This window comes from Fringilla coelebs (genome assembly GCF_963513975.1).
Source record: "Fringilla coelebs genome assembly, chromosome: 10".
Lineage (NCBI taxonomy): Eukaryota > Metazoa > Chordata > Aves > Passeriformes > Fringillidae > Fringilla > Fringilla coelebs.
The window spans coordinates 3,824,525-3,851,965 of NC_140036.1; the positions used below are offsets into that span (position 1 = coordinate 3,824,525).

The following is a 27,441-nucleotide window of genomic DNA, read 5'->3' on the forward strand; positions in this document are numbered from 1 at the left end:
AACAGTTTCTTCTGTTGTTACTTCTGTTTGAAATAAGAAATAAAATGAATTAGTCATTTAGCACCAAACCAAATTACAGAAAGATTAGCAGAAACTTCTAGAGGGTACTTCAAAGGAAGAATAGTAGCATTTTTTTTAACACAAAAAATAAATTTATTTTATCTGTGATGGAGAAGTGCCATTTTTATCTTCAAGATAAAAATTAGAATACTTACCTATACAACTCCATAAATTAACATGTACACTGATTGCACATGGAGCAGTAGGATAGGAAAGGTCCTGAAATGGTTTTGCCACAGGCTGTGAATATGTTTGATGATCATTCTCAAAACACAGCAAGCACAGAAGAGCATTGCTACCATGTTCTAGAGTATATAATTGTACAAATTGAACACTATCCAGATTATTGAACCAGATTTTTTCTGTGGTCAGCCAGACTGCTCCTAGACTAATTCTGGCATAAATTATGTATTATACAACCAGTTAATAATGTCATATATGTATTTAAAAACTTAACAGATCATGTAGTTCTGCATTCAGAGTCTTACTATGACTTTATCACTGGATATTAATATAACTTTACTTTGCTCATACACATTTGTTCATTATGGTTTTGGATATATAATTTTAAATGGAACAAAAATAAAGGTAAGATGGTGTGAAGACCTAAACCTGAAGAGTTATACCTTAAGTGCACAGATGAAAATCACACCTGTCTGTGCAATGCTGGCTCTCAGGGGGTGGTTATCTCGACAAGGATCTACTCCTATCACACTGGCACTCCACAGAAAAGACATAATTATTGTTAGAAAGCTTAAAAAACTCCTAGAAAAATCACATTGCTTCTGCTGATGAATTAGAAGGAAAGCATATTACAAAAAAGGTTTATGCTGGTAACAGGATATCCTTGTTGTTAGTTATTTCCACATTTGATTACAGGGAGATATTTAGCTGAGTGTTTTGTAAGGTCTGTGTAGGTGCAATGAGTTGTTCCAGGATCTGTGTTTAGACTGTGGCTACACAGGAATTACCATGAGAGGTCTGTCTAACAATCTGCTCCTCAATACCCTGTCTCCAGCAAGGATCAAAGAAAGTTTTTTGTCCTGGAACATGGAATGGAGACTGGAGACTTTGTTAATGATGAATTATATTTCACCAAGTATTCATTTTTTTCAATAGGTTTATTTTAGGATGTCACCAGTAAAGCTGCCTGAAAGTTCCTTTACTCAGTGACTATTTTAATCAAGCTGACCTTACTTTTCTATGCATATTTTGTTGGTAAATGCCAAAACAGTCGTTATTACTGAGGAAGAAGCCAGTGCATTTTAAAAATAACAAAAGGTCAGGTCCTCTGCTGCATTTGGGTTGTTGCAGCAGCTGAGCAATATTTACTACGGGGTTTATAAGTTTATTTTTAAAATTCTTTTACAAAGAAAAAAAAGGAGGGGGAAGCAGCTTCCGTTCTGGAACATTTTTATTTTGCTCTTGAGACCTTAACCAAACACATCAGTGATAATAAACTTAATCTTTCATGATAGCCTCTTTAACTGTACCTGTAAAATCTTGGGTTTGTATACTTTAGTATAATGGCTCCTTGGGGAAAAAACAAAAAGGGAAATTAACAAACTAAACTTCTGTGAGCTACCTACTGCTCTGAGAATCACAATGTTCTGAGTTGACGGGTTATTTGAGAAACCATCAGGACTGCAACTGATTTGAAATGCTTCTCTCCTCAATCTGGCATGGATTTCCTTGTTTTCTCGTCAGCCTAATTGAAATTGTTAAATTTGCCAGATGTTCCCCAAGATATTTCCATTTCATCTTCCTGAATGTCTTTCTGCTTGTATCACTTAGCAAATTACTTTCCAATCAGTTTCTCTGCTATGCTCATTATCCAGATAACAAATATTAAAAATCTATTATTTGATCTCTTCATATTCTTCTAATTTATTTTTCATTCATTCCTTTTCCCAGCATGCAGGAAACCATTCACCCAGGCTCAGATACAAGTTTATGAGAACAGGAGTGTTTTCATCATAAATCCTTCAACAGTCTATTTTTGTCTTTCTTTAGGACACAGGATGACATAGTAAGGGCTGATAAGACGATTACTTTAAGAGTCTTGGGTTAGGCACTTACATGTGAACTCCCATGGGAAAACACTGCTCCATAGGTTATTTGCTGGCAGTGTTGGGAGAATTATCTTCATTTTCAGCCCACCTATGACTTTTAGGGGTCTGTAGATTGCTTTTGCATAGTCTGAAAATTAACCTTCCTTATGAAGTGTGTTATTTATGATATCAATACTCCCTTCTTACAGTCCAAGGTCTATTAATCACAGTGAGCTAGACAGAAATTCTGGCACAGTCAAGGTTTTCCTAAGGTTAGAGGTTTGCTGTCCAGCTGGAGGATATTCTGGGAGTGAAATGGAGCTGGTTGTAGCTGCCTGATCCACTGCTGTGAATGAAGATGCTTCTGATGTCTCGGTGTCCTCAGGTGCTCCTGGGCAGGCAGGTGCAGTCTGGTGAGGGGCACCAGCGCAGCTTTGAGCTCTTTGCTAATTTCCTAAAGGACAGAGCAGAAGAGTTTGCTCATGAGAAGGACGAGTGCTGTTTCCCTCAGTCCCCACACTCCTGCTCTCGGGCCCTGGTTCATGCCTGGTAAGACTTTGGCTTCATGATCACAGAATAGATTTTGGTAAAGACCTCTGAGATCACCGAGTCCAACCTTTGAGCAAACACCACCATCTCAACCAGACCATGGCACTGAGGGCCACCTCCAATCTTTCATTAAACACCTGCAGGGACGGTGACCCCAGCCCCTCCCTGGGCAGCCCATTCCAATGTCCAACCACCCTTTCAGTGAAGAAATTCTTCATGATATTCAGCCTAAGCCTCTTCTGGCCCATCTTAATACCGTGTCCTCTCGACGTGTGTGAGAAGAGGCCGACCCCCACCTTGCAGAGTCTTGGTCGGTCACAGCTATTTGCCCTCTGTTCGTACATAACATCCCGCTGCTTTCTCTAAAAGCAGCTAATTACTAAGCGAGCTTAAGCACACTTCTGTTGGGAGAGCACTCAGCCTCTCTGCTCCCGCTGTTTCCCCTCAGTGCCCCACAGCGGCAACCGAGCTCTTTTATCCTCAGCAGCGCCAAGGGTAAAACCGGCCCCTTGCCCTTCAGAGAGAGGGAGAAGCAGTCGCGCCCTCTGCCCTCATGGTGGGCAAAGCCCTCAGCCCTCACCCGGGGCAGAGCCCTCAGCCCTCAACCGAGGCAGAGCCGTTCCCGTCCCTCACCGGGGCAGTGTCCTCACCCGGGGCAGTGCCCTCACCCGGGGCAGAGCCCTCAGCCCTCAGCTAGCAGAGCCATTCCCGCCCCTCACCGGGGCAGAGCCCTCACCCGGGGCAGAGCCGTTCCCGCCCCTCACCGGGGCAGTGCCCTCAGCCGGGCAGAACCGTTCCCGCCCCTCACCGGGGCAGTGCCCTCAGCCGGACAGAGCCATTCCTGCCCCTCACCCGGGGCAGAGCCATTCTCGCCCCTCACCGGGGCAGTGTCCTCAGCTGGGCAGAGCCGTTCCCGCCCCCGCCCAGAGAGCCGCCCGCCCTCCCGTGACGGGGGCCGCCCTTTCCGCCGTGGCTTTCCGGTGATGGCGGCGGGCGGCAGCGACCCGCGGACGGCAGATGTGGAGGAGGACGCCTCGCAGCTCGTCTTCCCCAAAGGTGCGAGCTGCGGTGGCGGGAGCCCGGGGTCGGGGTCTGGTGATGGTTGGAGGCCGGCAGCGGCCGCCTGTGAGGGTACGGGCCTCGCCGAACGGCTCCTTGGACCGGAGCGCTGCTCAACGCCCCTCCAACAGCTACTAAGCCCCGAGTGATTTGTATATATTTAAAGATACAGAGGTTTTTAGGTGGGCCGCTACGTGTGTATAGGGTATTTAAAAAATAATTTTAAAAATCCTGTCAGGTTGTGGTGAAAAGGTTGTTGGTTTTGATATAAAATTTTTCAGTGATGTTTGATGACAGAGGAGTTCTTCCCTGTGAGGGTGGGGAGGCCCTGGCACAGGGTGCCCACAGAAGCTGTGGCTGCCCCTGGATCCCTGGAAGTGCCCAAGGCCAGGTTGGACAGTGGAAGGTGTCCCTGCCCATGGAAGGGGTGGAACTGCATGGGCTTTAAGGTCCCTTCCAACCTAAGCTGTTCTGGAAATTTGTGAATACTGCTGCAGTTAGGAAACCAGCTGTCCAGATCCAGAGTATTTTTTTTTTTCAGACAATTAATTCAGTATAAATTCTAGAAATGTATTTACACCTCACAGCCACCCTGAAAAAAAAGGGGGGGGGGGAAATGGACACCATGTTGCATTGCTGCATTGTTGAGTTATGAACAATAGGGAAGTTCTGAAAGACTATTTTTTCAGGTTTTTTTAGTGCTAAAATCTCACGTTTAGCCCAAGCTGATTTACTCCTCAGTGCAAAATAAGAATTGCCAGCCCCTTTCTAGCAGTTCTTTTATCTGCTTGTATAAAATAGTGCTGTCAAGCTCTCTGGGATGCAGCTTCTGACCCTGTTGCTTTGAACAGCTCATACTATGATGTTGAAAGGTGTTCTTATAATTGGAATACATACAGTGATTATGGTGATGATGGATGAATTCAAAGTTGGCTAAAGGTGGGGGAGAATTTTTTAAGATTGGTTAAATTTTTTTTTCTGATAATAAAATTTCAGTAGGTCAATTAACTTTTCAAATAAATGAAGCCGTTTTAAAACATTCAACAGCATTCATATTTACTTCAAGAGCTCTGAGACTTCTGAAGACTGTGGCATCACTTCTGTATTTTGTGGAGTTTTAGAGTTCTAGATATATTTTTCTGTATCAAGTCATCAAGCATTACTTCTGCCAAAACTGGGTGAAGAAAACATACTGCACAATTATGAAAAACCTGAATGTTAGGGCCGCAAGTGTAAAACATGTGGTCAAAAAGACACCTTGGACTGTCTCTCAAAGTGTAATTTTTATCAGCATTTTCAGTATGAAATGCTGCTCAATCACTGGTGAAAAGGCTCACACAACTGCCCTGAAAGACATTTTCACTTCTTTATTACCCAGATCTAAATTACACACAAAACTTTTGCGATTCCCCTTTTCAAACTCCTTTTTCCATGCTGGCATTCCCTCATTCATCCCGCAGAATTTGAAACTGCGGAAACTCTGCTGAATTCCGAGGTGCACATGCTGCTGGAGCACCGCAAGCAGCAGAACGAGAGCGCGGAGGATGAGCAGGAGCTGTCAGAAGTCTTCATGAAAACCCTGAACTACACAGCACGCTTCAGCCGCTTCAAAAACCGCGAAACCATCGCCAGCGTGCGCAGGTGAGTGTCAGGAGCCAGGACATCCCTCTGGCTGTCCTGAGCAGCCAAGACCCCTGCCAGGGGGCTCGGAGACCTTGACACAGAGCCCAGATTGAGTCTTTTGTTTTCTTAACGAGGCAAGAAGTACTTGATGGAGGGTTATGCTTTGTCCAGGTCAAACCTTCTGAAGTGATTTGTTTTCAGTATTTCAGTGACAGCTGATCGCATTAAACAAGAGGATTTTCTAGACTTTGCAGAATAATCCAGGGGAAGTGGAGTTAGCAGATAGGATTTTATTTTTTCCTCTATACATTTATATAATGAGTCTTTTCTCCTGAAAAAAAAAATAACTTCAGTGCCAGAAGCAGTGTGCAAAAAGAGAAGCATTTGCTTCCGTTTAAGCCCCTTTATATTTCTGTCTTGTCATTCCATCAAATTGGTGTCTTCCCTTACAGCTTACTGCTGCAGAAGAAGCTCCATAAGTTTGAACTGGCATGTTTGGCTAACTTGTGTCCTGAGACAGCCGAGGAGGCAAAAGCTCTGATTCCCAGGTAAGCACTTCCATATTGTACAAAGGCTGCTGTCACTTCCCTGTGACCTATAGCCAGCCATGCCCTGGTACCCCCTCTTCAGTCCAACTCCCTTGCTGGAAAAACATTTGGTCTTGGTCTTTCTTCCCCTACCCTCTGATCTGACAGCAGCACGCTTTGTACATGTCCCTAATGCACTTCTGAAAGTTTTTATTGGACCGAGTGTCAGCCTCTTTAATTTGGGTTGTTAGCTGGCTGTGTTTGTGTTCCTTGGAGTTTTTTCTGTTGGAGCAAATGAACTGTTTTGTGGATAATGTAGGAGGAGCAGTAGCTTCTTCATGTCTTGATGGGTTATCTCATGGCCTGAGATAGAGGAGGGAATAAACATTCATCTGAATTACAGTTTATTCCTTATTTGTCATTATATAAAAGGGAAGGCTTTGAGGTGACCTAATTGTGGGCTCCCAGTACCTGGAAAGAGCCTACAAGACAGATGGAAAGAGACTTTTTGCGAGAGTAGTGACAGGACGAGGGAATGACTTCAACTGAGAGTAGATTTAAATTAGATACTAGGGAGAAATTCATCCCTGTGAGGGAGGTGAGGCCCTGGCACAGGGTGCCCAGAGAATCTGTGGCTGCCCCTGGATCCCTGGAAGTGTCCAAGGCCAGGCTGGATGGGGCTCTGGACAGCCTGGTCTAGTACAATGTGTCCCTATCCATGGCAGGGGGTTGGAATGAGATGATCTACAAGGTCCCTTCCAACCCAAACCATTCCATGATTTTGTGTTAAAATTTCATAGCAAGAACGGGCTGGCTTATGAGCATTCAGCTACATTCATTTACACATCTGCTTACACCTGCCTTGCCTTTTTTGAAAACACATTTTGAAATTACTCAGCAGCAGGTTCTGGGAAGAGTGGAGTTTTGTCAGATAAAGAAGAAGCAGTGCATAGGGATTAGAGCACTCTTCTTACAGTGATGTGACAGGTGGTTCCTGGTGGTCACACGGGTGGGTGACAGTGTGTTGAGACTGACAGGAGAGAGTTATGACTGAAATGAATCAAGGGAGAGAGATCATTTCTGAAACCTTTAATGCCTCCTTATTGCTCTTCCCTTGCAGCCTGGAGGGCCGGTTTGAAGATGAAGAATTGCAACAGATTCTTGACGACATTCAGACTAAACGCAGCTTCCAGTATTAAGGTTAACCCTCAGCCCCTTTATCTGAGCAGAAAATCCTGAGGACCTGGGCTGTTTCTCAGCCCCCTGGATCAGTCCAGCTCCCAGATGAGCAAGGGTAGTTGTGGATGCAGGGTGCTCCAGTGCTGTGTTGCCACAGGGACATTCAGACTGGAGATAAGCATTGTCCTTTTGGTTTGTTCCATGTGTATGCTGGCAAGGACCCCCTGAATTGTGAAAACAAAGAACCTGAAAGGCCTTTTCCCAGGGGCTCAAGTATTTGTTTCTTCCCTAATCCCTCTCCCCAGGTTGAAAATTTTCAACATTTTTGGTTCTTAGCAGAAATGTGGATGTGATTTTGTGTTTTTTAGGAACTTCTAAAGGGTGCAAAAACTTGTTCTTGGTTCTCAGAAGGTTCAGTGATGAGCAGCATCAATATCTGGTGTTTTTTGTTTGTTTTATTGTTTGATCGGACAGCTTCAATATTTTTCTATTATTGTTTAGTGTAAATTAAAAGATATTTTTAATTAAAGTTGTGTGTTTTATAAATATTAGGCACATATTATGATTTTTGTTAATGAGGAGCTTTTTAATGAATATATTCTGGAGATCAAGAGTGTAATGACCCCAGTGCAATTTAGGACAGATCAGAGGTGTGACTGCAATCACAGTGAGAAAGCATTGGGGCAGCATCTCCCTCTCTGCTCCCCTGTTCTGTGCCAAGTGATTGCAGACACCCAATCTGTATCCTGCTACAGAAAGAAAAAGGTGAAGAAACCAAATAATTTAGATGTTAACACAGCCAAGTATCCACCCCCGGATAAGGAGGGATGGACTCCTTATAACTGCCCTAATACTGAGATGAAACCAAACTCTAAATAACGGGAGACAGTGGAGGGCTGGCTCCTGCTTCAGCCTGTGGGCATCACACACCCAGTGCTACCGGAGCTCAGCTGCTGGGAGATTCACAGATTGTCAGCTTTTATTTGAAAGCAATGTTCTTTTGTGGAGGATAAACTTCTTAAACAAGCCTTTTCAAGTCTTGTAATTTTACCACCACACCTGAAAGAAGGAAAATTTTGCAGGAAAGAGGCAGACAGATGTGTTAAGATTATTTGTGTATTTGTGGTAATAAGCGGTAGTCTCACTGATCTTCCAAAGGGAGAGAAATAAAATATTACTAAAAGTGTCATGTTGCTGCTGTGCTGAGAGGCTGTACTGGGGTGTGACGAGTGTTTGGGCTCACCTCACCTGGAGCACAGTACTTCAAACAGATTTGTGTATGAGCTGGAGTGGCAGTGGCTCCTCCAAGCCTGTAAACCACACATGCAACTTTAGCATGGTCAGAATAATTATAACTGAGGAAGAAAAACCAAGGTGGCAAATCTTTTATTTTATAAAGCTGAGTGTCCCCTTTCGATACAGCATATGCTTCCCAGAAGCTGCTCCTGCTAAACTGGGTTTGCTCTGTAAAATGTTTCTGTTCAAGAAGCTTCAAGACACATCTAAACACACAGACTCTTAGGTCTTAATCACAACTAATTCAGGGAGAAAAGCCATTCTGCACTTCTCTACACTCCCGTTCCTATTTGATGATACCTTTGTAAGCACCCTTAGGAGTGTAACAGACCTAGTGATCTGTAAATGATCTCAGGAGTTTGCACTATCCTACACAAATAGATTGTTACGAGCCTTGAGATTAGTAGGTTTTGCTCGTGTTTTGAAGCCCGGGAACAGGGACAGAGAATGGAATCACGGAATCAATCAGGTTTGAAAAAACTTCTGAGATCGAGTCCAACCTCTGAGCGAACACCACCATGCCAACTAGACCATGGCACTAAGTGCCACCTCCAATCTTTCCTTAAACACCTCCAGAGACGGTGGCTCTACCGCCTCCCTGGGCCGCCCACTCCAAAGGTATTTCTGGGAGCCCCACCAGGCGGAGTGTCTCGTAGCGCCTGGGCCTTTGGCGAGCGTGAGAGGACTATCAAGGAGCAGCGCACACACAACACGGCCCTGCCCGGAAGCAATTATCGCTCTGGCCGCGGGCAGCGCCTCTTTTGGCGAGCTGGAGCCGGCTGGCCCGGGGGTCCCGGGGGTGTCCAGGGGCAGATCCCGGCCCGACGGGTCTTGGCAGTATCCGGAGGCGGGTTCCGGGCGGGTCCCGGCCCGGCGGCTCTGAGGGACGCTCGGCGCCCCCTCTGTCCCCGCCACACGCCGGACGGCCCCGCCGGGCACTCTGCGCATGCGCGCAGCTCTGCGCGCCCGCGCCCTGTGATTGGTGTGCCGGCCGGGTCGGCTCGCGGAAGCAGCGCGCGCCCCGCCCCACCCAAAGTGCGCACGCGCGTTGCCGCCCGGGGCCCTTAGGAGCGGCGCCCCCGCCCGCGCGCCCTGACGTAGTGCGCGTGCGCGCTGGCGTGGGGCGCGTGCGCCGCTGGCGGGGGAGGTGGAGGGAAGATGGCGGGCGGCCGCGGGTCGTGAGGCGGCGGCGGCGGAGTTTGCCGGAGCCAGGAGGACGAGGCGGGCGGCGAGGTGTCGGTGGGGCGCGGAGTCCCGGTACGAGAGGCTGGCTGGGTGGTGAGTGCGGCTCAGTGTCGGGAGGGGCGGGGGAACAGCCGGGGAAGCGCGGCCGCCTCCGCCATCTTTAGGCCGCGGCCCTGGAGCGGCGCGGCCGGGGCAGGGCGGGGGCCGCCGGCGGGAGCAGGGGGTCCCCGGGCCGGGGCGCCCGGGGCAGCGGCGAGAGCCGAGGCAGGGCCCAGCGCCGCGGCCGGGCCCCGTGGTGGGGTGTGTTCGAGGGCCGGGTCTGGAAGCGGACAGCAGGGCCTCTGTCCACTGCACAGGTGTCTGTCGGTGACTTCGCCCCAGGCTCTCAATCCTGGCTTTTTCTACTTCTTTTAATGTTATTATTTCTTAAGATTGTTCTTCTTTCCGCCTTGGGTCCGAGTGGGCATCTGGTTGTGGCTGCTTTGAACATAGGGCTGGGAAGCTCTGGCCCTTACGAACCGTGCTAGATACCTCGAATTTTTTTTCTTATGTGGTTCTTTACAAGGGTAATCCTCTGTGTTTTAATGAGAGAGAAGAAAAGGCCACAGATGTAGAATACTAGGTTAAGTTAGTATTTAAGCTTTTCAGATACCATGTGAGGTAACTGCATTTGCCAGTAAAGAACGGTTTTAGTTCTGTAGGACTAATAAACATTGGTAAAAGAATAGGAAACTCTTATTTCAGTTTTGTTATGGATCCCGAGAGGCCTGTTGCTCACGTTTTGTACTGTATAACCCCACTGTTGTTGGGAGTGTGTTCCCTGCAGTGTAATAACACACAGCCGTGTGCAGCAGACACTTGTGCTGGCATGGTGGAGGGGCTGGTGATCATGTGGTGTCACATTCCACTGGCCGAGACTCATCAGCCTGTGCGTGGTAGCAAACCTAAGGGACCTGTTCAACTTGAAAAAAATAGCTCAGCGTTTTTCCCTTGGAGAGAGCTCATTACATTTCCTACCTCCCTAGAGGTGTGTGTTATTTCTCTCATGCTGTTCACTTCTTTGTTGTGAGTAAGTAGTTGTATAGTCTCAGATACAGTATTTTTTAATATAAGCAGTTGCTTGAACACATCTGTCTGACAAAGTTGTCATAGGTAAGTAGTTCTGTGCTCTACAAGTCTTGTGCCTCATTGTATCCTTGCTTGCAGTTTGAGGGTGCTGTTTGGGAATATGTTTTTTTGTGTAGGCAGTAATCCCTCATCCTTCTTGCATCATATTTTTATTCTTTTACGCTGAACTCAATGCTCTAACTTTTATGCTTAACTATAGTTCTATCCTTCCTTTAAGAGAGGCAATATTGCATGTCAGGGAGTTTATAGTATGCAAAAATGTTCCAAAATACTCCAGGGCTCCCTGCTCCTAAATTCTTTTTCAAGTAAACTGATATTTACTTCTCAGTGATCTGCTGCGATATTCTGCCATCATCTTACTCTAAGAATATATAATTATTAAATGTGTTTCAAAAATCTGATTCTTAACATCTTGTTCACTTGTGTTGTAATAGTTCTAATGAGAAGATCTGAAAATATAGATACTAAAAATAGATTAAAGTATAGAAAGATTGGGGGGAGAGAAAAAACCTTAGTGCTGCAGAGAATGTTAGGTGTGAGTACTCATAGAGCTGCTAAAACCTTTTGACTCAAACATCAGTCACTGCAAAGACTGACAGCCATTCCCTGTTGTCTGAAGTGTTGGTCCTACACTGAACCCTTGGAGCAGTAAATATTGGACTGTTTACTGTTAGACTGTTGGAATTGAAAATTTCTCATCAGTTTTGTCTTTGTGATATCAATCAGCACAGGAAGTAAAAGCCTAATAATCCTAAACTATGCCTGAGATAGGGGTACCAGGAATGCCTTATTTTGCTGCAGCAGAGAGACCTTGGTCTGAGGAGGGGATAAGAAGCCTCCTGGTTTGTTCCTGTCCCAGCAGAGGAGTCTTCTGACTCACATGAAAAAACCACTCATGGAGAGGACATTAGGCTGAGTAGCCATAGGGAAGGAATACAGTTTAGTCTGTACTGGGATGATTCCATGCAAATATTTCATTTTGTGCATCTGCTAGCCAGGTGTCTAGGGAATTTCAAGAGTTGGTTCAGTAACACTGGAAATGAGAATTATTCTTGCCTTGCTCAGATAGAGGTTACAACTTAGAAAATTAAATTTGTGAAAACAAGCAGGAAGCTATCTGCAGTGTGTTTGTGAATTTAACAGAGTTTGTTCTTTATTTGCCATGTTTACATTCCTGATACTGGGTTGTTATGTTAAAAGTAGAAATACAGATATGCAGGCCTGGTTGGTGTGGTTAATACAGAAACTGAGCATTGTCAGAGCATGGTGGTGGGGATGAGATGTGCCAAGGGTCTTTCAAAAGATTAAAACCATAACATAACCTTGGGTTTTGCTTCTTAGCCTAGAAAATATCTGAAGGTAAGAGCAGGGAAGTACTAACTGGTTTTGATTTGTGTTTTGCTAGTAATTTCACTTCAGTTGGGAGCATCCATGGTCCCCTATTTTCCAAATGGTGCTAAACTTCCCAGCAACCTGTTCTTGCTCACTGGTATTTAAAAAAGCTACTCAGCATTTCATAATGTCACTTCTGGTCCAACCTGCTCTCCACACTGGGGCTGGGTGTCCCAGTCACGCTGTTGTGAAACCTGGAGTGGGGATGGAAGTGTGTATTTAGCAGGAGAGCAGTGAGTGGTTCCTCTGGTGTGCTAATAGCACTTTTGCTAGCAGTTTGCTGTCAAGGCAGTGAGTTTGCAGTGATTCCACTTCTGCCTGGGGCTGTGCAGTGATCAGGAATGCCGTGTGTGTGTGGAGGGATCCTGGAGGCCGAGTTACTCAGTGCTGTGAACCTCACTTAACTGGTCCTGCTCCTGTTCTACCTCTGCACCAGAGCTGAGATTCTGCTCTGAGCACTTCCACTCATTGGGGCTTTATCACATTTTCTCTCACCAGAAGGAAAGACTCTCTGCAATATTAATCATCACTGTTGTCTAACCCTGATAAAGCTTGTGTTGGTCCAAACAATTACATATAAGTGTTCTTACATATAGATAGACTATTTTAAAAAGTATGAGCAAATTTTCGCATTCTTTAGACATAAATGAAAACATTTCTTCCTCATATATTGCATCAAGTAACCCTTGTACATTTTTTTCTACTGATAGAAAAAAATTAGACCTTTTTTTATCAGTAGAAAACTAAAAGTAGAACTAAAAGATAGAAAAGAGTTAGAACTTTATCTTCATTTTTCCTTTAAATAGGAAATTTTTCCATACACTGTTATTAAATCTGAACACTCAATTTTCTGTTCACTTTGTTAGTTCATTTTGATGCAAGAACAAGAACATGTCATATGAGCTCTTTGGTGCTATTTAATTAGTGTTCAGTATAATGAAGTATATTGGTTAAAAAAATTTATTAACTTTTGGAGCTTTGAAAATATTATCAGTGTAGTTGTAAATTTTATTTAATCTATAATTTTAGGTCATTTTACATCATTAAAATGATATTATTCTTTTGCCTTCCCACAAGTTGGTGCAGTGGTGCAGGTGGCTGTACAGGGGGACCCTTTCTGTGAGCAGAAATAGGATGCTTGTGTTTAGTCTGGGTCACTTTTCTGTTTGGCCTGGATGTTAAACATGCGTTCTGGAAGTGGTGAGGTGGGAAAGAGGACGTGATGGCAAATCCCTGTCTCTGCCATGGCTCTGACCTGGGCTGCACTGGTGCTGGTGAGCCTGAGGAGAGGCAGTGTGTACTGGTCTGATCTGACAGGTGAGCTCTTCTGAAATCACATCCCTAAAATTATGGTCATGTCTGCAGTACCAAGATTTAATCCAAAGCAGTTGATCACAAAGCTTGGAATTTCATTGGCTCTTAGTCACTCACCTGTGACTTAACCCAAAAGTGAGTGCCATGAAGTTCAGCAGGATAGTCTGACAGGGTAGGCCAAAAGCAGTTTTCCCACTAGAACTATGGATTTGTTGGCACTGATCAGTTCTTTATAATAATTTTTTATATAATTCAAAATGAGCACAAGGGTACATGAATTAATCCATGTTTCTGCAGCTTAAGCATTTGAGGATTCCTTTAAATCATTATCCCAAGTCCAAAAGAAACCTTATACAAAAGAATATGTTAATCTGTCTTTTTTTTGATAGAGGCCAGAGACTGCCTAACAAGAAGTCTTTAGCAGTTTGTGTTTGATACAGTTTTGTGTTCATGGTGCAGTTTTGGCAGCACAGTGATTTGTATTTTCTTTACTGTGGGTACTGGAGTATTCAGCTGCAGTTCTGGGTTTGACAGGAGCTGCACTTGGAGCTGGTTAAGCAGCAGCACAGCTCCAGGTAATGGAAGTGCTGGACTTGGAGCCTGAAGGTGTGGATCTGTGCAGTAATCTGGCATGGCATTGCCCAGTGGTAATGCCTGCTTGCCCTGCTTCTGATCCTTTGGTTTTCCTCCTGGTCAGTGGAGTCATTACCTGGAATTCTCAGTAGCCACCAGGCTGCTCTGAGTTTTGACCAGTGTTAGCTAAAATGGTCTCATAACACTGAGCAGTTTTTTAGGTGTCTGGCCAGCATGGTCATCAGATGTTTGTGTTGGCTTGAAGGAGGGCTCATGGGAGGGAGCACACACTTGGGCTCAAGCCAGGGCTGCTTTGGTTTTGGTCTCAGCAGTTTTAGTTTAGATTTGGGTCAGCTCAGCAATTCAGTGCTGAAGTTCCCTCAGTAGCTATGGCTGCACTCAGGTTGTGTGGTCACAAGAACAGCAGCCACTCTACCCTTGTCCTCCTTCCCCCATCCCATCAGTAAAAATCATCACTTACCTTTGACAGTTTCTTCCTTTGGGCCATGTTTAAACACACCCTTGCACCTCTGTGCAGAAATGTTGTGGTTCTACCACAAGAAAAGTTGGGGATTGTGCAGAATTGCAGAGAGGAAGGGTGCAGACTGATTGAGTATGTTTATTCTGCAATGTTTAAACTGTTTCTCAATTACAGTTTGGAGCTAAAGTCATGCTAGAATCAGTCATCAAACCATATTTTACAATCTTTTTCTATGGATGGATGCAAATATTTTGGTCTCTTTAGCAAATCTAAACCTAATAAATGAAGTAGCTATTTCTAGTAATATCCTTGTAGACTCCTGACTGATATAAGCCACAGCTGCCAAGCTTTCTGTGTAGTAAGATGAAAATACTGACCTAAAACTGGTGATGAAAATGCTGCTTTTGCAAAAAAACTTGCTGATATTCTCAGGGCAGGAGATACAAAGTAGGAGAGAAATGCTGAGGGGTTTTAGACTTTTAGAGAACTCCAGCTTTCAAAATTGAATCTCTCTGGTGATGTGCTGTTCTACTGAATTATCATTCTCAGGGGGAGATGGATTACTTTTGTATTTAGGGAGCATATGACACTGAACCCTTTCTCCTTGAAATGCTTTGTGTGAGCTTGACTTTACTGGGAAATGCATTGATACAGAAGGTTTTATTGAACTCTACTAAATGGTAAAAGCAAAGGCTGTTTACTAAAGCATTTTAAAGTGGGTTTTTACCACTTTGTGCATATATATATACACAGGTGTACATATGCATAACAGTATATAGGCATTTGCAGGGCTCACAATCCACAAGTGAAGATCAGAAAACATACTCCTGGAACAAACTGGGTCTGTGATTCCAGTTAAAAGAAAGTGCATTTCTAATTCATTTCCAGTTGTATGAGATGTGTATGCCTCACCCATCAGTTTAGAAAGTGTTTTAGTATTGAAAGTTTCTTGTTATAGGAGAATTATCTAGGTTATAGGTGAAAATTTCTGGCAAAACTAAGGACTGCTCAAGTGATATCTATAATTTTTTTACACTGGGAGCTTAAAACTACAATAAACAGCACTGTTTATTTTTTCCTATTGTGAGTTTGTTCCTCATGGGATTGAACAGTTCCTAGCCTAGCCACCAGCAAACAGGGGTTATGCATTAATCTTCCACACCATACTGTGGCCAAAAAAAAAAAAAGTTTGCACATGTGCTGGACTTTCATATCTTAACTGAAGCAGATTCACTGTTCTGGAGATCTTCACATAAATAATCTGCAGTCAGAACTTTATTTGATCAAAATAGTTTGAGAAGTGCTGTTTTCTTTGACTGTTCCCTTAATTTATCAGGTGTTCAATTAGATTTGTTGGGGTTTTTTTGTTTGATTTAACTCCTTGGCTTCAGCAATAAGATAAAAATGGGTAGCATTGATAATTAGCAGGGTTCATCAGCCTTGTGTAGCAGCATTGTGTGATCCAATAATGTTTGAATTGTTTGCTGCAATTCCATTACTTTTGCTTAACGATGTCTCTTCTTCAGCTAAGTCTAGTCATAACAACTATAGGTATTCATTTGCATATTTTGCTATAAACATAGTTGCTAATTTAGCTACCCTGCTGTTGGGGCAGATAACAAATTTCTGTCTTGGATAAGTATGTGTGCATCTGCTACATCTTTTTATGAAAAGAGAATAAAAAATCCCTTTAAGAAATCTTCTTGGATATTGTGAAGAAAACATTGTAGGGCAGTATGTTACAGGCCATTTATTCTGCAGTGTGGATATAGGGTTGTTAAGTCTCTTCTTTTCTTACATGAATTCATGAGGTGTGTAAATAACCTTGAGGTGCCCAGAAGATGAAGGCTCTGGTGCAGTCTCCACCTCTGGATGCAGGTTGGGGTGTGGACATCAGTGATAAATGGATTTTAGCATTAAAATATGCAGCGAAATAAAAAGTTCTTTTATCGTGGAGTTTCTACTGAGGTATAAAATCTCTTTTTGGTTGGGGAAGTGTAAAAAGGATCTTTGAAATTCAGTTGTTAACTGCTGGAAAATACTGCTTTTAATTGTTTTTTTGGGTTTTTTTTAACCTTCTTACACTTCTCAGCATATGAAGGCGCACTTTTTCACATGATTCCACATGATAGCACTATCGTCCTGCCCCCTGCTGCCCCTTCCAGACTTCAATTGTGTAATTATAGAAAATTGAGACACTCTTTTGCCTTTATTTGGCTCAGAAACTGGAATAGCAAACAGCATTGTTTTGTCAGAAGATGGGCCTGAGTAACATTAAAGGGGGCAGGGAGTGAGCATTCCTGGGGTCATGAAGTAAAGATTCCCTAAATTCTCTTGGCATTTGCAGCTTCTCTTCTATGCAAAAGCAAATGTTGCAAGAGTTCTGGGTATGTTTGGTAATCATTTAACAGATGAAGGTTGTGAAATGTAAATCTTTGTAACATGTTACTACTCTTATAATTGCCAAGTTTTACTAAAAAGGTTTAGGTGTCTTGTCAGCATTGAATTTGCAACTCTTTGGGTCTCAGATACTCAACTGTGTTTTGTATATTAAAATGTATGTTTGTGTTCCATAGTGTGAATGAGAAGGAGGAAACTGTTGCTAGATGATATGAACTTTCTTTTCTTAATAATCAGAATTTCAGGTGGTTGTGCCTGAAGCAAAGACAATTTGCTGTGTTTCCTACTTAAGTTTTGCCCTACAAACTGTCATAGTACTTGTAGTCCTTTTCCCTTCTGCTGATAATGAAGTCCTCTGAAGATTTTTTTTTTTTGGAGAATTTGTTGTCACTCTTTCTCCTCCTCTTGTCTGTCCCTGTCCATCCATTATGTACCTAACAGTAGTACTTGAGTCAAGGGGGATTTGAGGAATGGCTCACCAGGAACACCTGGAAATGAGCAGGGAGACCTGCAGAGCTCTCTGTGGGCAGGCAGAGCCTCCTGGGTTTGTAGGAGCTGCAGAATGACTGGCTGCTCACAGAAAAACCCAGAGAGCTTCGGGCAGTAAATAGGAAACAGAACGTTCTCCTCTCCAAGGAAGGGCAGCTGCTCATTGAATGAAACTGGGAGGAGCATCCACACAGATTCTGCTGTGGCTTTTTTGTTCACTAAGTTTTGATATTATAACCAGCTGAAGAGTGTCTTGATATTTAGGATTAGCAAGGACGACAGGCTTTTTTCTTTTTCTTTTTCTTTTAAACTACTTTTCATAAGTCAGGTTTTTTTAGTATCTGTTATGGCATGTTTATATGTTTTAAACATCAGTCCTAAAGTTTTGTTTCCTGACAAAGTAGCAGCTCCAAGGTAAGGCAGCATCAGTAATCACTTCAGCATGGAAACCAAGCTGTGACTCTTCAGCTAGGTAAGATGAATTGCTGTTATCATAGGGACTCACGAGAAAAGACACTTTAGGTTATTATGCACCTCTTGATAAATACTAAGCAGCAGTTGAAATAAAGGGGTATTTGGGAAGTTTAGGGGGAGGAAAAATGTTCTATTAAAAAAAAATATTGTGAATAAACTGTAAAGTAAAACCAAGGTATCCAATTGGTAACAGTAAAATCATGGCAGCAAACCAAATCCTGTCTTCTAGCTGAGGTGCAATCTGTGGTTGCTTCCATGTTTTGAAGTACAGCTCAAGAAACTTCAGCTCACAGAAGTTGCATCTGTGAGGTGCAGAAAGGCACCTCACAGGCTGTTGCACTCATGAAAGCAGTTTTCTGTACTGTAGCCAGAGAGGTAAAGCAGGAGCTGTCTGAGTCCTGTGAAATGAAGTATTTTGAGGGTTTTTTATAATGTATGTAAGCACATGATCGCCTGTAAATATGTCTGCTCTGGAATGAGTCAAGAGTTCAGCTTGAGCATAAAATAAGGAACATTTGTGGCTTGATGATGAGGTATTTGTTGAGTACTAGAAATGCAGAATTTGAAGGAAGTGTTTAAAGAAGGTGTTAAAGTGTGTGTAACTTACATGCAGCTAAGCAGGCTCAGCTGTTGAAGCTTTTCTCTCTGTAACAGAGAGCTCCAGACTGGCTGTTTGAAGGTGATCTTCCTTGGGATTTTAGGTGGCTCCATTTGCTGTGAATTTGCTCTGCTGTTTCAGAAGTTCTTGAGCATTGTGTGTTTTTATTTGAAACTTAAAGGTGTAGGCCCTTTTTGTCAATTAAATATCAGCACTCCTTTTCCTGCAGGGAATAAACCCTTTATATCCAAAACTGCATCAACATCATCCCATTTTGCCATGTTGTGTGTTCTGTCATTTTACACTCTGTACAGTGTGTGAATATATTCAGGTTCTGTTGAGAATCCAAAGGTTTGAGCTTTGTGGTGAATCTGGGCATTTTGAAGGTACAGAACTGAAGTTAAAGGGGAAAAAAGTGCTGCTGCATTTTAGGGTTTTGGTCACGCCAGCATAGGAGATTTTGGACTGTGCATAAAACAAAAAGCTTTGGAGTATTTCCAGATAACAGATCTGTGAGCCTTTTGGGCAGAGTAGTTTATTGTGACTTAAACAATTATTAATTGAGGTATATTTCTGCAATTTTACTGAAAAATGAGATTTTTATTTTATTTTTTACATTTTCTGTTGGAACACAATGACTGGAATGGGGAAAGCTGCTAAATTCTTTCCCTTGATTTGGATGGTCAGAATTTAAACCCCATTTCTAGGAAAGTTTGCTTCACAAATAGAATAAATACAATAGAGAATGGTTGCAGATGTGTGTTGGGAGCAGAGCAGTAGAGGCCAGGGAAAAAGTACTTGCTGCAGAGAATAGGGATGTTGCATAATAGCAGTGTTGTATAACACAGGGCAGTATTTCTGCCTTGAGTTTGTTGATTTGCTGTATTAGGGACCTCCAGCACCTGTAGATAATTAAGGAGTCTGAAATTGTAAGAATGGTTTTGGTTTTAAGTTTAAACTTTCTGTGCTCACATCTGCATGCCTTGTAGAAAATCTTTTGAGATATGCATATAAAAGTGCACAAAAATGCACGCTGCAGTGCCTTTACATAATTCAAAAATGGGAATAATATTTTAAAATATTCAGAGGTCAAGAACCTTACAGAGTGGTTTTTTTTACTGGTACGGGTCTGCTTTTGACTAAAAGGTTGAGCAACTTTATACTTCCATTATTGAATCTAGTTTTTAAACTAATTTTATAATCCTGCTTAATCCACCAATTCTCTCTTATAATCAGTGGGGAAGATACCATTATATTCTAATGAAACAGCTTAATCTGTCTCACATCTGCTCTGAAATAAAAATACAACCTACATATAGTAAGAAAAGTAGTCAAAATTACTTGAGATTTTTGATTTGTTTTGTCTCAGAAAGATGCAGAATTCTTAGACATTGGGTAATCTGGTTTTGTGAATCTGATTAAGTGTTTTTCCAATGCAGTAGGAAATTGAAGCACAAAGCAATTTGGGGAATTGGTTAGATTAGTCTGTTTTCACTCCATCTGCAGTTTGGCATAGTGGGGGTTTTTTTCATGTTTTTGTCAGTGTTTTCTGAGTGGATTTACCTTATGTGCAGTGAAGGAAATGTAAGATTAATCTTTTCTTTTGAAATTGATGGCATCTGAATGGAGCAAAACCCAAATCTCATCTGCTGTGAGAGATTAATTCATTGACAGACATGCAAATTAGTTGTGGCAGATTTCAAGGGTATGTTCTGGAAAATGTGGTAGAAGCTTGCTGCTGCTAGTGCTGGCTTTACAGTGGCTTTGGTAATGTGATTTTCTGATACTTTTGCAGGTTTTTAGCATATCTGCAACTCTCTTGCTCCATTCCGATCGGTGAGTGAAGCAAGGGAGATGTAGAAACTCTGACTGAAAACAAACCTTTTGCTCAGGTTCATTTTCTGTTTAAGAGAGAAATTATTTTGGGTCTATCTCATTTAGTTTAAAATAATTGGAAGACAGTTTATTTAAATGGTCTGGAAAAGGGAAGAATCTTTTTTTTTTTTTTTTTTTTTTTTTTCCTATGCAGCCCTCTGCCTAGAAATTTTATGATTTAATGACCTGTGTGCCACTCTTCTCAATCTTTAATCAGGATGGCTGGCTCTGTTTGTGTGCAGTGAAGAAAAGGTGGGGGGGGGGGGGATATATGCATGTTTACTTCTTTTTTTTAATATTTTGTTTTCTAAAACACGGTTGCTGAAGATGGCAAAAGTTTGCAAATTTATGTCTGGAAGATATCTTTTCATGTAATTCTTTTGCACTGGGAAGAGGTAGGATTCCCTGGAAAGGAAAGAGGGTGGATGAGGAGGCCAAGAAAGAGGTTTCCTTAGGAAAGGGAAGCCATGGAAGGATCCACTGCTGGTGTCTAGAGCAGAAATGCACATTCTCCCAAAGGAGAAAAGAAAGGGAGATCTTTTGGAATGCAGACATTAAATGTTCATACTCTGCAAAAGAGGGAAAGGAATAGCATTAAATTGTATTTTATATGATTGTTTTTCTGAACAGGTGTGCTTATTCAGATGCACTTACAGATTTCTTAATACACAAATTAAAAAATGCAGAGATGTTTTCTCAGAGATGACTATTGACAGTAGGATTTCTTAATGTTTAAAAGGAATGTAGTTATCTATACATTGTAGATGTAAAAGTTTGCTGATCAAAGAAAGATGTATTGAGCAATAACCTTGGTGAGGTGCCTTTGCACTGTGGTGTTCTTACCTTATTCTTAGGCCTCAGGAAGCTGAGATGGTTCTTCTCCAATCCTGTGTTTTTCACCCCGTGTCCCAGACCATGTTTTGAACTCCTGTGAGCTGTTGCATTGCAGGGAGCTCCTCTCAGTTTTCACTGTTGGTTACACTGGAAAAGTGCTTGATTTAGAGTCTGTGTGTACTTCATAGCAGAACTAATACACATTTAAAGAAGTGTCCTACAGGTACACTCAGGAAATGTGTGGCACTCCTTTTCCTTTGCTGCTGTAGCCATTTCAAATTGAGCTACCTATAAATAGTGATGTATTTAATATAAGCCATAGCTCTTTTTCTCCAAGCTTTACTAGTTTGGTGGTTTTAGTTTGGTTTGAGTAGCCTAATTTGTTTTGTTTTGATTTAGTGAAGTTACGTGTGAAATGCTTTGGTTGCATGATTGAAGTCACAGTCTGTCAATTGTCAAAACTTAATTCAAGGTTCATTTTTATATAAAAGGAACAACTATATCCAAGCAAGATGATAAAGTAATAATGCTCTGTGTTAAATGCCAATATTACCTTTGTAGCCTTATTTGGGTGCATTAATTCAGTGGTAACTGTTTTCTGTAATTGACTAATACCCTATGTGATTTTTTGCTCATTTTAAAGAACAAAAACTCCCCAAATCCATGCTGCTCTGGAGTTTGTCTGTGAGATTTTTGGGAGTTTTTTTCATTTTTAATTCTGTTCTCCAGTAGCATCTCTCTGATTGTCATTAATAGGCTTGGCATCCTTATGGCACCACTAGGGAGGAACAAGGGGCTTGCTCTGTAGGCTCTGTATCCCCAAATTCATTTATGTCTAAACGTGTGAGGCTTTGAAAGGGCTGTTCATGGGGACAGAAAGTGGAAAACTGATAAGGATGCATGGAAAAATGGAATACAGAAATAAACTGAGTTCACATTATGATAAGGGTATAATGAATTAGAAGAAAAAGCAATTGGTTGGTAACATTACTGTCCAGAAACAATAAAATGATAAAATGAGAAGTGACTTAATGCCAAATGTTGGAAACAAATCTTGTTGATGCTTCTAATTTTGTGAATTAAGGAAAATGTGATTTCTTCCATTTAAACTCCTTTTGGTGGACTCTAAAATAGAAGTTTGGTGCTTTGCTGAAAATAGGAAATCAGATGTTACTACACTGGATTGCACAGTGTCCTCTAGATTTGTTTGCTTGTTTCTGGTCACACTGCCAATACAAAAGGAGCTTTAACTAATAGACATGCTGAATTCTGACATTGTAGTTGATAAAAAACATCTTAAGGAGAGCCTGCAGAGGCTTTGGTTTGTCCCAACAAATGACCAAGCAGGATACTGATAACCATTCAATGGGTGTATTTTTCTGACTCAAATAGGGGTCTTTGGAAAAAAATTTGATTTCATTTGATAATTGTGTGCCAAAGCCATTTGTTTCTAAAGCTGCTTTGTTTGGAAGCTTCACTTGGTGGGTGTATATTCCCTAATGTATGTGTATGTGCACACATATTTTATTTATCTATTCATAGATTATATACTGGTCATATACACACATGATGTGATAAAGGTATTATGTGGACAAAACAGAATATTTGAAACAATTATTAGAAGAAGATAGTCCTAAGCAGCTGGATAAACAATAGTTTTTCTCAGAGTTTGTGAATGCAGGTGGAAGGCTTTTTGTGATAGGAGGCAGTGATTTCAAAAGCTGAAGAAACAGAATAGAAATTAATTTTTGTGATCCTGTCTCATGTCCCTTATCATGTTGTTGTAGTTGTGGTGTCACTGTTTTGTCAGAATCATGAGTGTGGAAAGATCTGTAGGCATGGGGAGGTGTAATTAACCTTTTTGTGGCTTTGGTCCTACTTTTTGCTGATATGGATTGCACCTTAAGGTTCTTTATGCTAATTTAAGCTAGACAGTGGCTGAACTCACCTGAAACTATTGCAGTCTAAATTGACCCCTATCACACCTAATGCTGTATTTACCAATGATAGTAATGCAGAAAATCTCTTTAGCAGATTTTTATTCCCTGCAACATGAAAATAAAGTATTAACTTGCTGCTTTGCAGTGTTCCCCTAAAACAGGATTTTTGGACTGTAATGTTTTCTTGCAAATGATGGCTGATTTTTTTTTTTTTTTTTTTGGAAGCCCCCCAGTATAGATCCTCGTTCACATTCTTGGTCTCAGTTCTTTACATTTATTTTTGCATTGCCTATTAGAGAGTATAGATGTGTGGTTTTGAAAAAATATCTTTTTTTCTTTGGTTTAGAGCACTGACTGGTATAAGGGACTGTCCAACTTCAGACTTGAGAAAGAATAGTACTGGAAATTTCATCTGGGTTTCTGGGGCTTTTTGTGGTGTGTTGTTGTTTTTTGTGGGGTTTTTTGATTGTTTGGTTGGTTTTGTTGGTTTATTTCCTCTGACTATTGAATAACTATGTTTAGAAGAGTTAATGGGCTTGTGTGTTTAATGCCAGCTTGTTCTGCTTGTTTGAAGAAGCCGCTTTCTCTTTCTCCATATAAACCCCAAGAAAAAAATTTTACCTTTGATACTTGAAACCTTCTTTACAAAAGTTTGGTACCTCCTACCAAGTAAGAGAATTTGAGATGGTGTTAGGGGGTCTTGAAGTAATTCCTGTGTGAGGAAGTTTGGATACCTTGTTTCAGTCCACCAGAATGTTTTCCTAGCTGTGTGTTCCAGTGGGGGTCTGGAGTGGGAGTGTTTGCAGATGATCAGACACACCCGGGGTCTGCTTAGACCACCTGGATGCCTGGAATGGGGCAACTTGCAGGCAAATGAGCCTTCCAGCCATCAGATGAAGGTTTGTTTTTTGAAAGCTGTTCTCTGTCTTCTCCCCCTTTATTCCAGTTACCAAGCTGGTCTAATAAGGTGCTACACCTGCCAAAGGTGTTAAATTTCCTTACTTCCCTCCTGGAAATGTGCTGGTTTAGTTTGAACTTGTTTGTCTTGAACAGAGAGTAGTTGTGTAGTTAGTGTAGGAGTGGTTTGTGTAGTGAGGAGCTGGGTGCTGGAGGTTGCTTGTTTCAGAGCTGGCTGTCACAATTTGTTAGTAGGAAAAGGAGTGTAGGTCCTGAGTTTGCAGAGCTGTTCACTGCTCTGTGCCAGCAAACTGCTTGAAACTTAAAGGACAGCCTGCTCCTAGTGGTTAGAAAGAACCTCTTAAAAAAAAAATCAAACTCTCTGCTGCTTTAAACAGTCTCTTATATCCAGCATTTCTATCTTAGCTTTATTTTGCTACTTAAAAGAGGAAATGTTTTTGAACTACTGGGATCAAAAAAAGTAAGTTAAAATTTTAAAATTGGCAGTGAAACAACTTTTCAGCTCTTTCAAATTGAGGATGCAAGTATTTTGACTATGTAGGAAGGTACATTCATGAATTTACAGGCAGATTATGTAGTCTTTTTTAAAAAGAAGTCCGCTATTTCCTTTTTTGCTTCTGTGTAAACATTTAACCCTTTGTGCAAAGGAGAGTTTCTAGGTGGTTTTGAATTCCCTTCATGGCAGTGCTAGTTTCTTTTGGTTAAAATGTTTTCCAAAATGAGTTTAGGATGTGGGGGAGAACATGTTCAAAATTAAGTTGGAGCTTTCATTGGTTCAGCATGGGTCAGTGCTGAGTCTGAAGTCAGTGTACACTTTAAAGACTGTGTATATTGTAGTTTTCAGCTCTGAAGGAGTTCCTATGATCTCACCACTTAAGGATTTCTTAGACTGAGAAGTGAGGTTTTACACTCATTTCCCTCTGTCAGAAAATTTCAATATTCAGAATTTTTCTCCCTGTCCCTCACATTTTCTTAACATTCTCAGTGAGTCTTAGTTATATTTATGAAACCTTGTGAAATGTGTGATTCATTTATTTTGCAGTCACAGAACTGAAAATATACCTAAAGGTAGAATGGGATCTGTGGTCCATTTACAAGAAGTTGTGTGAAAGGAGTATAATTTTATTTTGAGGTCATAGAATAAGATGTTGAGTCAACATTTGAAAACTTTTTTAATAGCTAAGTTAATTTATAATTAATAAATGTTTACTGTTTTTAATACTGATGTGGGTCCACCTTTTGATTGCAAGGACTATACATCTCATAGCAGTGATGTCCACCTTCCCTTGGTCGGGGCTATTAGTCCTTCAGTTGATGTCCATCTTCCTCTCTCAAGCTGCATGTTTCCTTTCTATATATTCTAAAGCTATAGTTTCAAAAGATCCTTACTACAAGTAATATTCTAAAGTTATACTTCAGAAGGTTATTATGCAAAACTCTTTAAGGCTTAACTACAAGCAGAAAGTTCCCGTAAAAAGCAACATTCTTAAAGCTTTAATTCAAATGCTTCTACATCAACTTAAGGCTTATCAAGGTTAATTGCAAACAAAGGATAGGTTCAAAGGCCTTCTTCCATGTTTTATTTTTCTCAGTCATTATTAGAATTTATCTTTATAACTGTCCCATGGTCGGTTTCCACACATATTACCATCACAAATGCGCACGTTGCCTGTATGTACCTGACACAAAACACGGCTTTGTATTTCACATAGTATACATTCTCTCCTTAAGCATGAATTCTTTTCTAACACATATTACACCTGTGTGCTAAGCAGTGCTGTGCCTCTGCAGCCTTCCAGCAGGACGCAGCCATGGCCACGGAGATCGGCTCCCCGCCGCGCTTCTTCCACATGCCGCGCTTCCAGCACCAGGCGCCGCGGCAGCTCTTCTACAAGCGGCCCGACTTCGCCCAGCAGCAGGCCATGCAGCAGCTCACCTTCGACGGCAAGCGCATGAGGAAAGCTGTCAACAGAAAGACCATAGACTACAATCCTTCTGTCATCAAATATTTGGAGGTCAGTAAAGGGATTTTTGCATTTTGTTTAGAATTTTTATTTTTTTTTTCTTCCTGATATTTGCGATTGTGCTTTTCGGTTTCTGCAGAGCGGTCTGGAGTACTGGGAGAGCTACTGCTGCATTTTTAACCGAAATTCCAAATGCTTGTAAAATTGGTGTATTGTGAATAAAAAGGGGATGTTGAGCATTGGCAATAAAGCTGCATGTGTTGTGTATTTTGTATAAGTAACAGCTTTTGCGTTTTGTCTTGAAATTCCAAGTTGGTGTGCAGTTGAATATCTTGTGTAATGTTCTGGCTTTTTGTTATATGAGCTTTCTTAAGCTAGCTCTTGGAGGTTTGTAAAACGCTCAAGATGGCTCAGCTGCTCTTGGAGGCATAAAAATCAGCAGGATGGCTTCTGTTGCAGTGTGGGAAACAAAACGGTTTAATAAAAAGCAAAATAACAAACAGAAAAACAAGCTAGGTGCCAGAGGTTCTTGCTCTTGGTAAAACACTTTACAAAAGTGATTAGTTTCTTAATTCTCTTCTTTTTCTAGTAAATTGTCTAGGCAGGGCTTTTTGGCTTCTGTCCAATTGGCTATCCTTAAGTTTGAGGTGGAGTCCCCTAGGCCTATGAGGTGGCTTTTTGACCTAATCAAGGAGAGACTTCTGGGCTTCTATCCTTTTTTAGGGGACAAAAGATAGTTTTGTCACTCTGTCAACAAGGGGCACACTCCTATATCTTTTCATTAAAAACTGATTATAAATAATGTAGTCGTTCTTATTTTTGCTTTTAAATAGAAATTTCCCAAAATGGGAGATGAACCATTACCCCTTCCCCTCCAAAATCAGGGCACTAGAAATGTTTTCTCATCATTCTACTAAATAGATCTTCAGCTTGCAGTGTGGCTTCTGAAAGTCATTTCTGTACAGTTAAGAAACAGAAAAACATTGAAGAAATGCTTCTGTAAAAATGCTTATTTAGCTCACCTGATGGGATAGCATTACTTAAGAAATACAGTTTTCTCATCCAAGACTTACTCTATGGGTACTGGACGTTACCCTGGAAGAAATAGAATGAAGTCTAAATACTGACAATTGTTACAGCTGCAAGAGCAACATTGCAAAAATGTGAAATTAAAAATGAAAATTAGTTCCAAAACTGAAATTAATTCCATCTGCTATGGCCCGTGCATGGTTATGGCTTGTAGGTGTTAACAGTTAGAATGTTTTTCTAATGCTTTATCCATTATCTTCTGTTTGAACATCAAACATTTTAAACACATTGTTACATCTTAGGAATGCCCTAAAAGAGAATCTATTAGTAGGTGTCTATTCTAAAAAACATTTTTGAAGTCCAAGAACTTTTTCCTGTGGCAGGAATAAGCGCCTCAAAATTCTGTTTATTAAAAGAGTAACAAGAAGAAAACCAATCTGATCTCCATCTGCTGGCTTCAGTACTACTGAATTAATTTCATGTGGTTCTACAAAAAAATAACT

At 41.5% G+C, this 27,441-nt stretch overlaps 2 protein-coding genes across 2 annotated transcripts in view; both read left to right on the plus strand.

Annotated features, from left to right (window-relative positions):
* The first annotated feature begins 3,636 nt into the window (after nucleotides 1-3,636).
* Nucleotides 3,637-7,916, plus strand: POLR2D (RNA polymerase II subunit D). Its single transcript, XM_084212466.1, has 4 exons — nucleotides 3,637-3,716; nucleotides 5,180-5,360; nucleotides 5,795-5,890; nucleotides 6,990-7,916. Exons 1-4 carry the CDS (start codon nucleotides 3,644-3,646, stop codon nucleotides 7,066-7,068), a joined length of 429 nt encoding a protein of 142 aa, XP_084068592.1. The 5' UTR covers nucleotides 3,637-3,643; the 3' UTR covers nucleotides 7,069-7,916.
* Nucleotides 7,917-9,475: 1,559 nt separating this feature from the next.
* Nucleotides 9,476-27,441, plus strand: part of WDR33 (WD repeat domain 33) — a 67,650-nt gene continuing 49,684 nt past the window's right edge. The window contains exons 1-2 of the mRNA XM_084212513.1: nucleotides 9,476-9,601; nucleotides 25,737-25,960. Of these exons, the coding sequence (XP_084068639.1) occupies nucleotides 25,757-25,960 (204 nt within the window). The 5' untranslated portion in view covers nucleotides 9,476-9,601; nucleotides 25,737-25,756. The remainder of the gene's footprint in view (nucleotides 9,602-25,736; nucleotides 25,961-27,441) is intronic.

Excerpts from the sequence above, each read along its gene's own strand:
- POLR2D (XM_084212466.1), top strand. The coding sequence starts at position 3,644 with ATGGCGGCGGGCGGCAGCGACCCGCGGACGGCAGATGTGGAGGAGGAC. Across the intron at positions 3,717-5,179 it reads GCAGCTCGTCTTCCCCAAAG|AATTTGAAACTGCGGAAACT; the intron begins GTGCGAGCTGCG and ends TTCATCCCGCAG. Across the intron at positions 5,361-5,794 it reads ACCATCGCCAGCGTGCGCAG|CTTACTGCTGCAGAAGAAGC; the intron begins GTGAGTGTCAGG and ends CTTCCCTTACAG.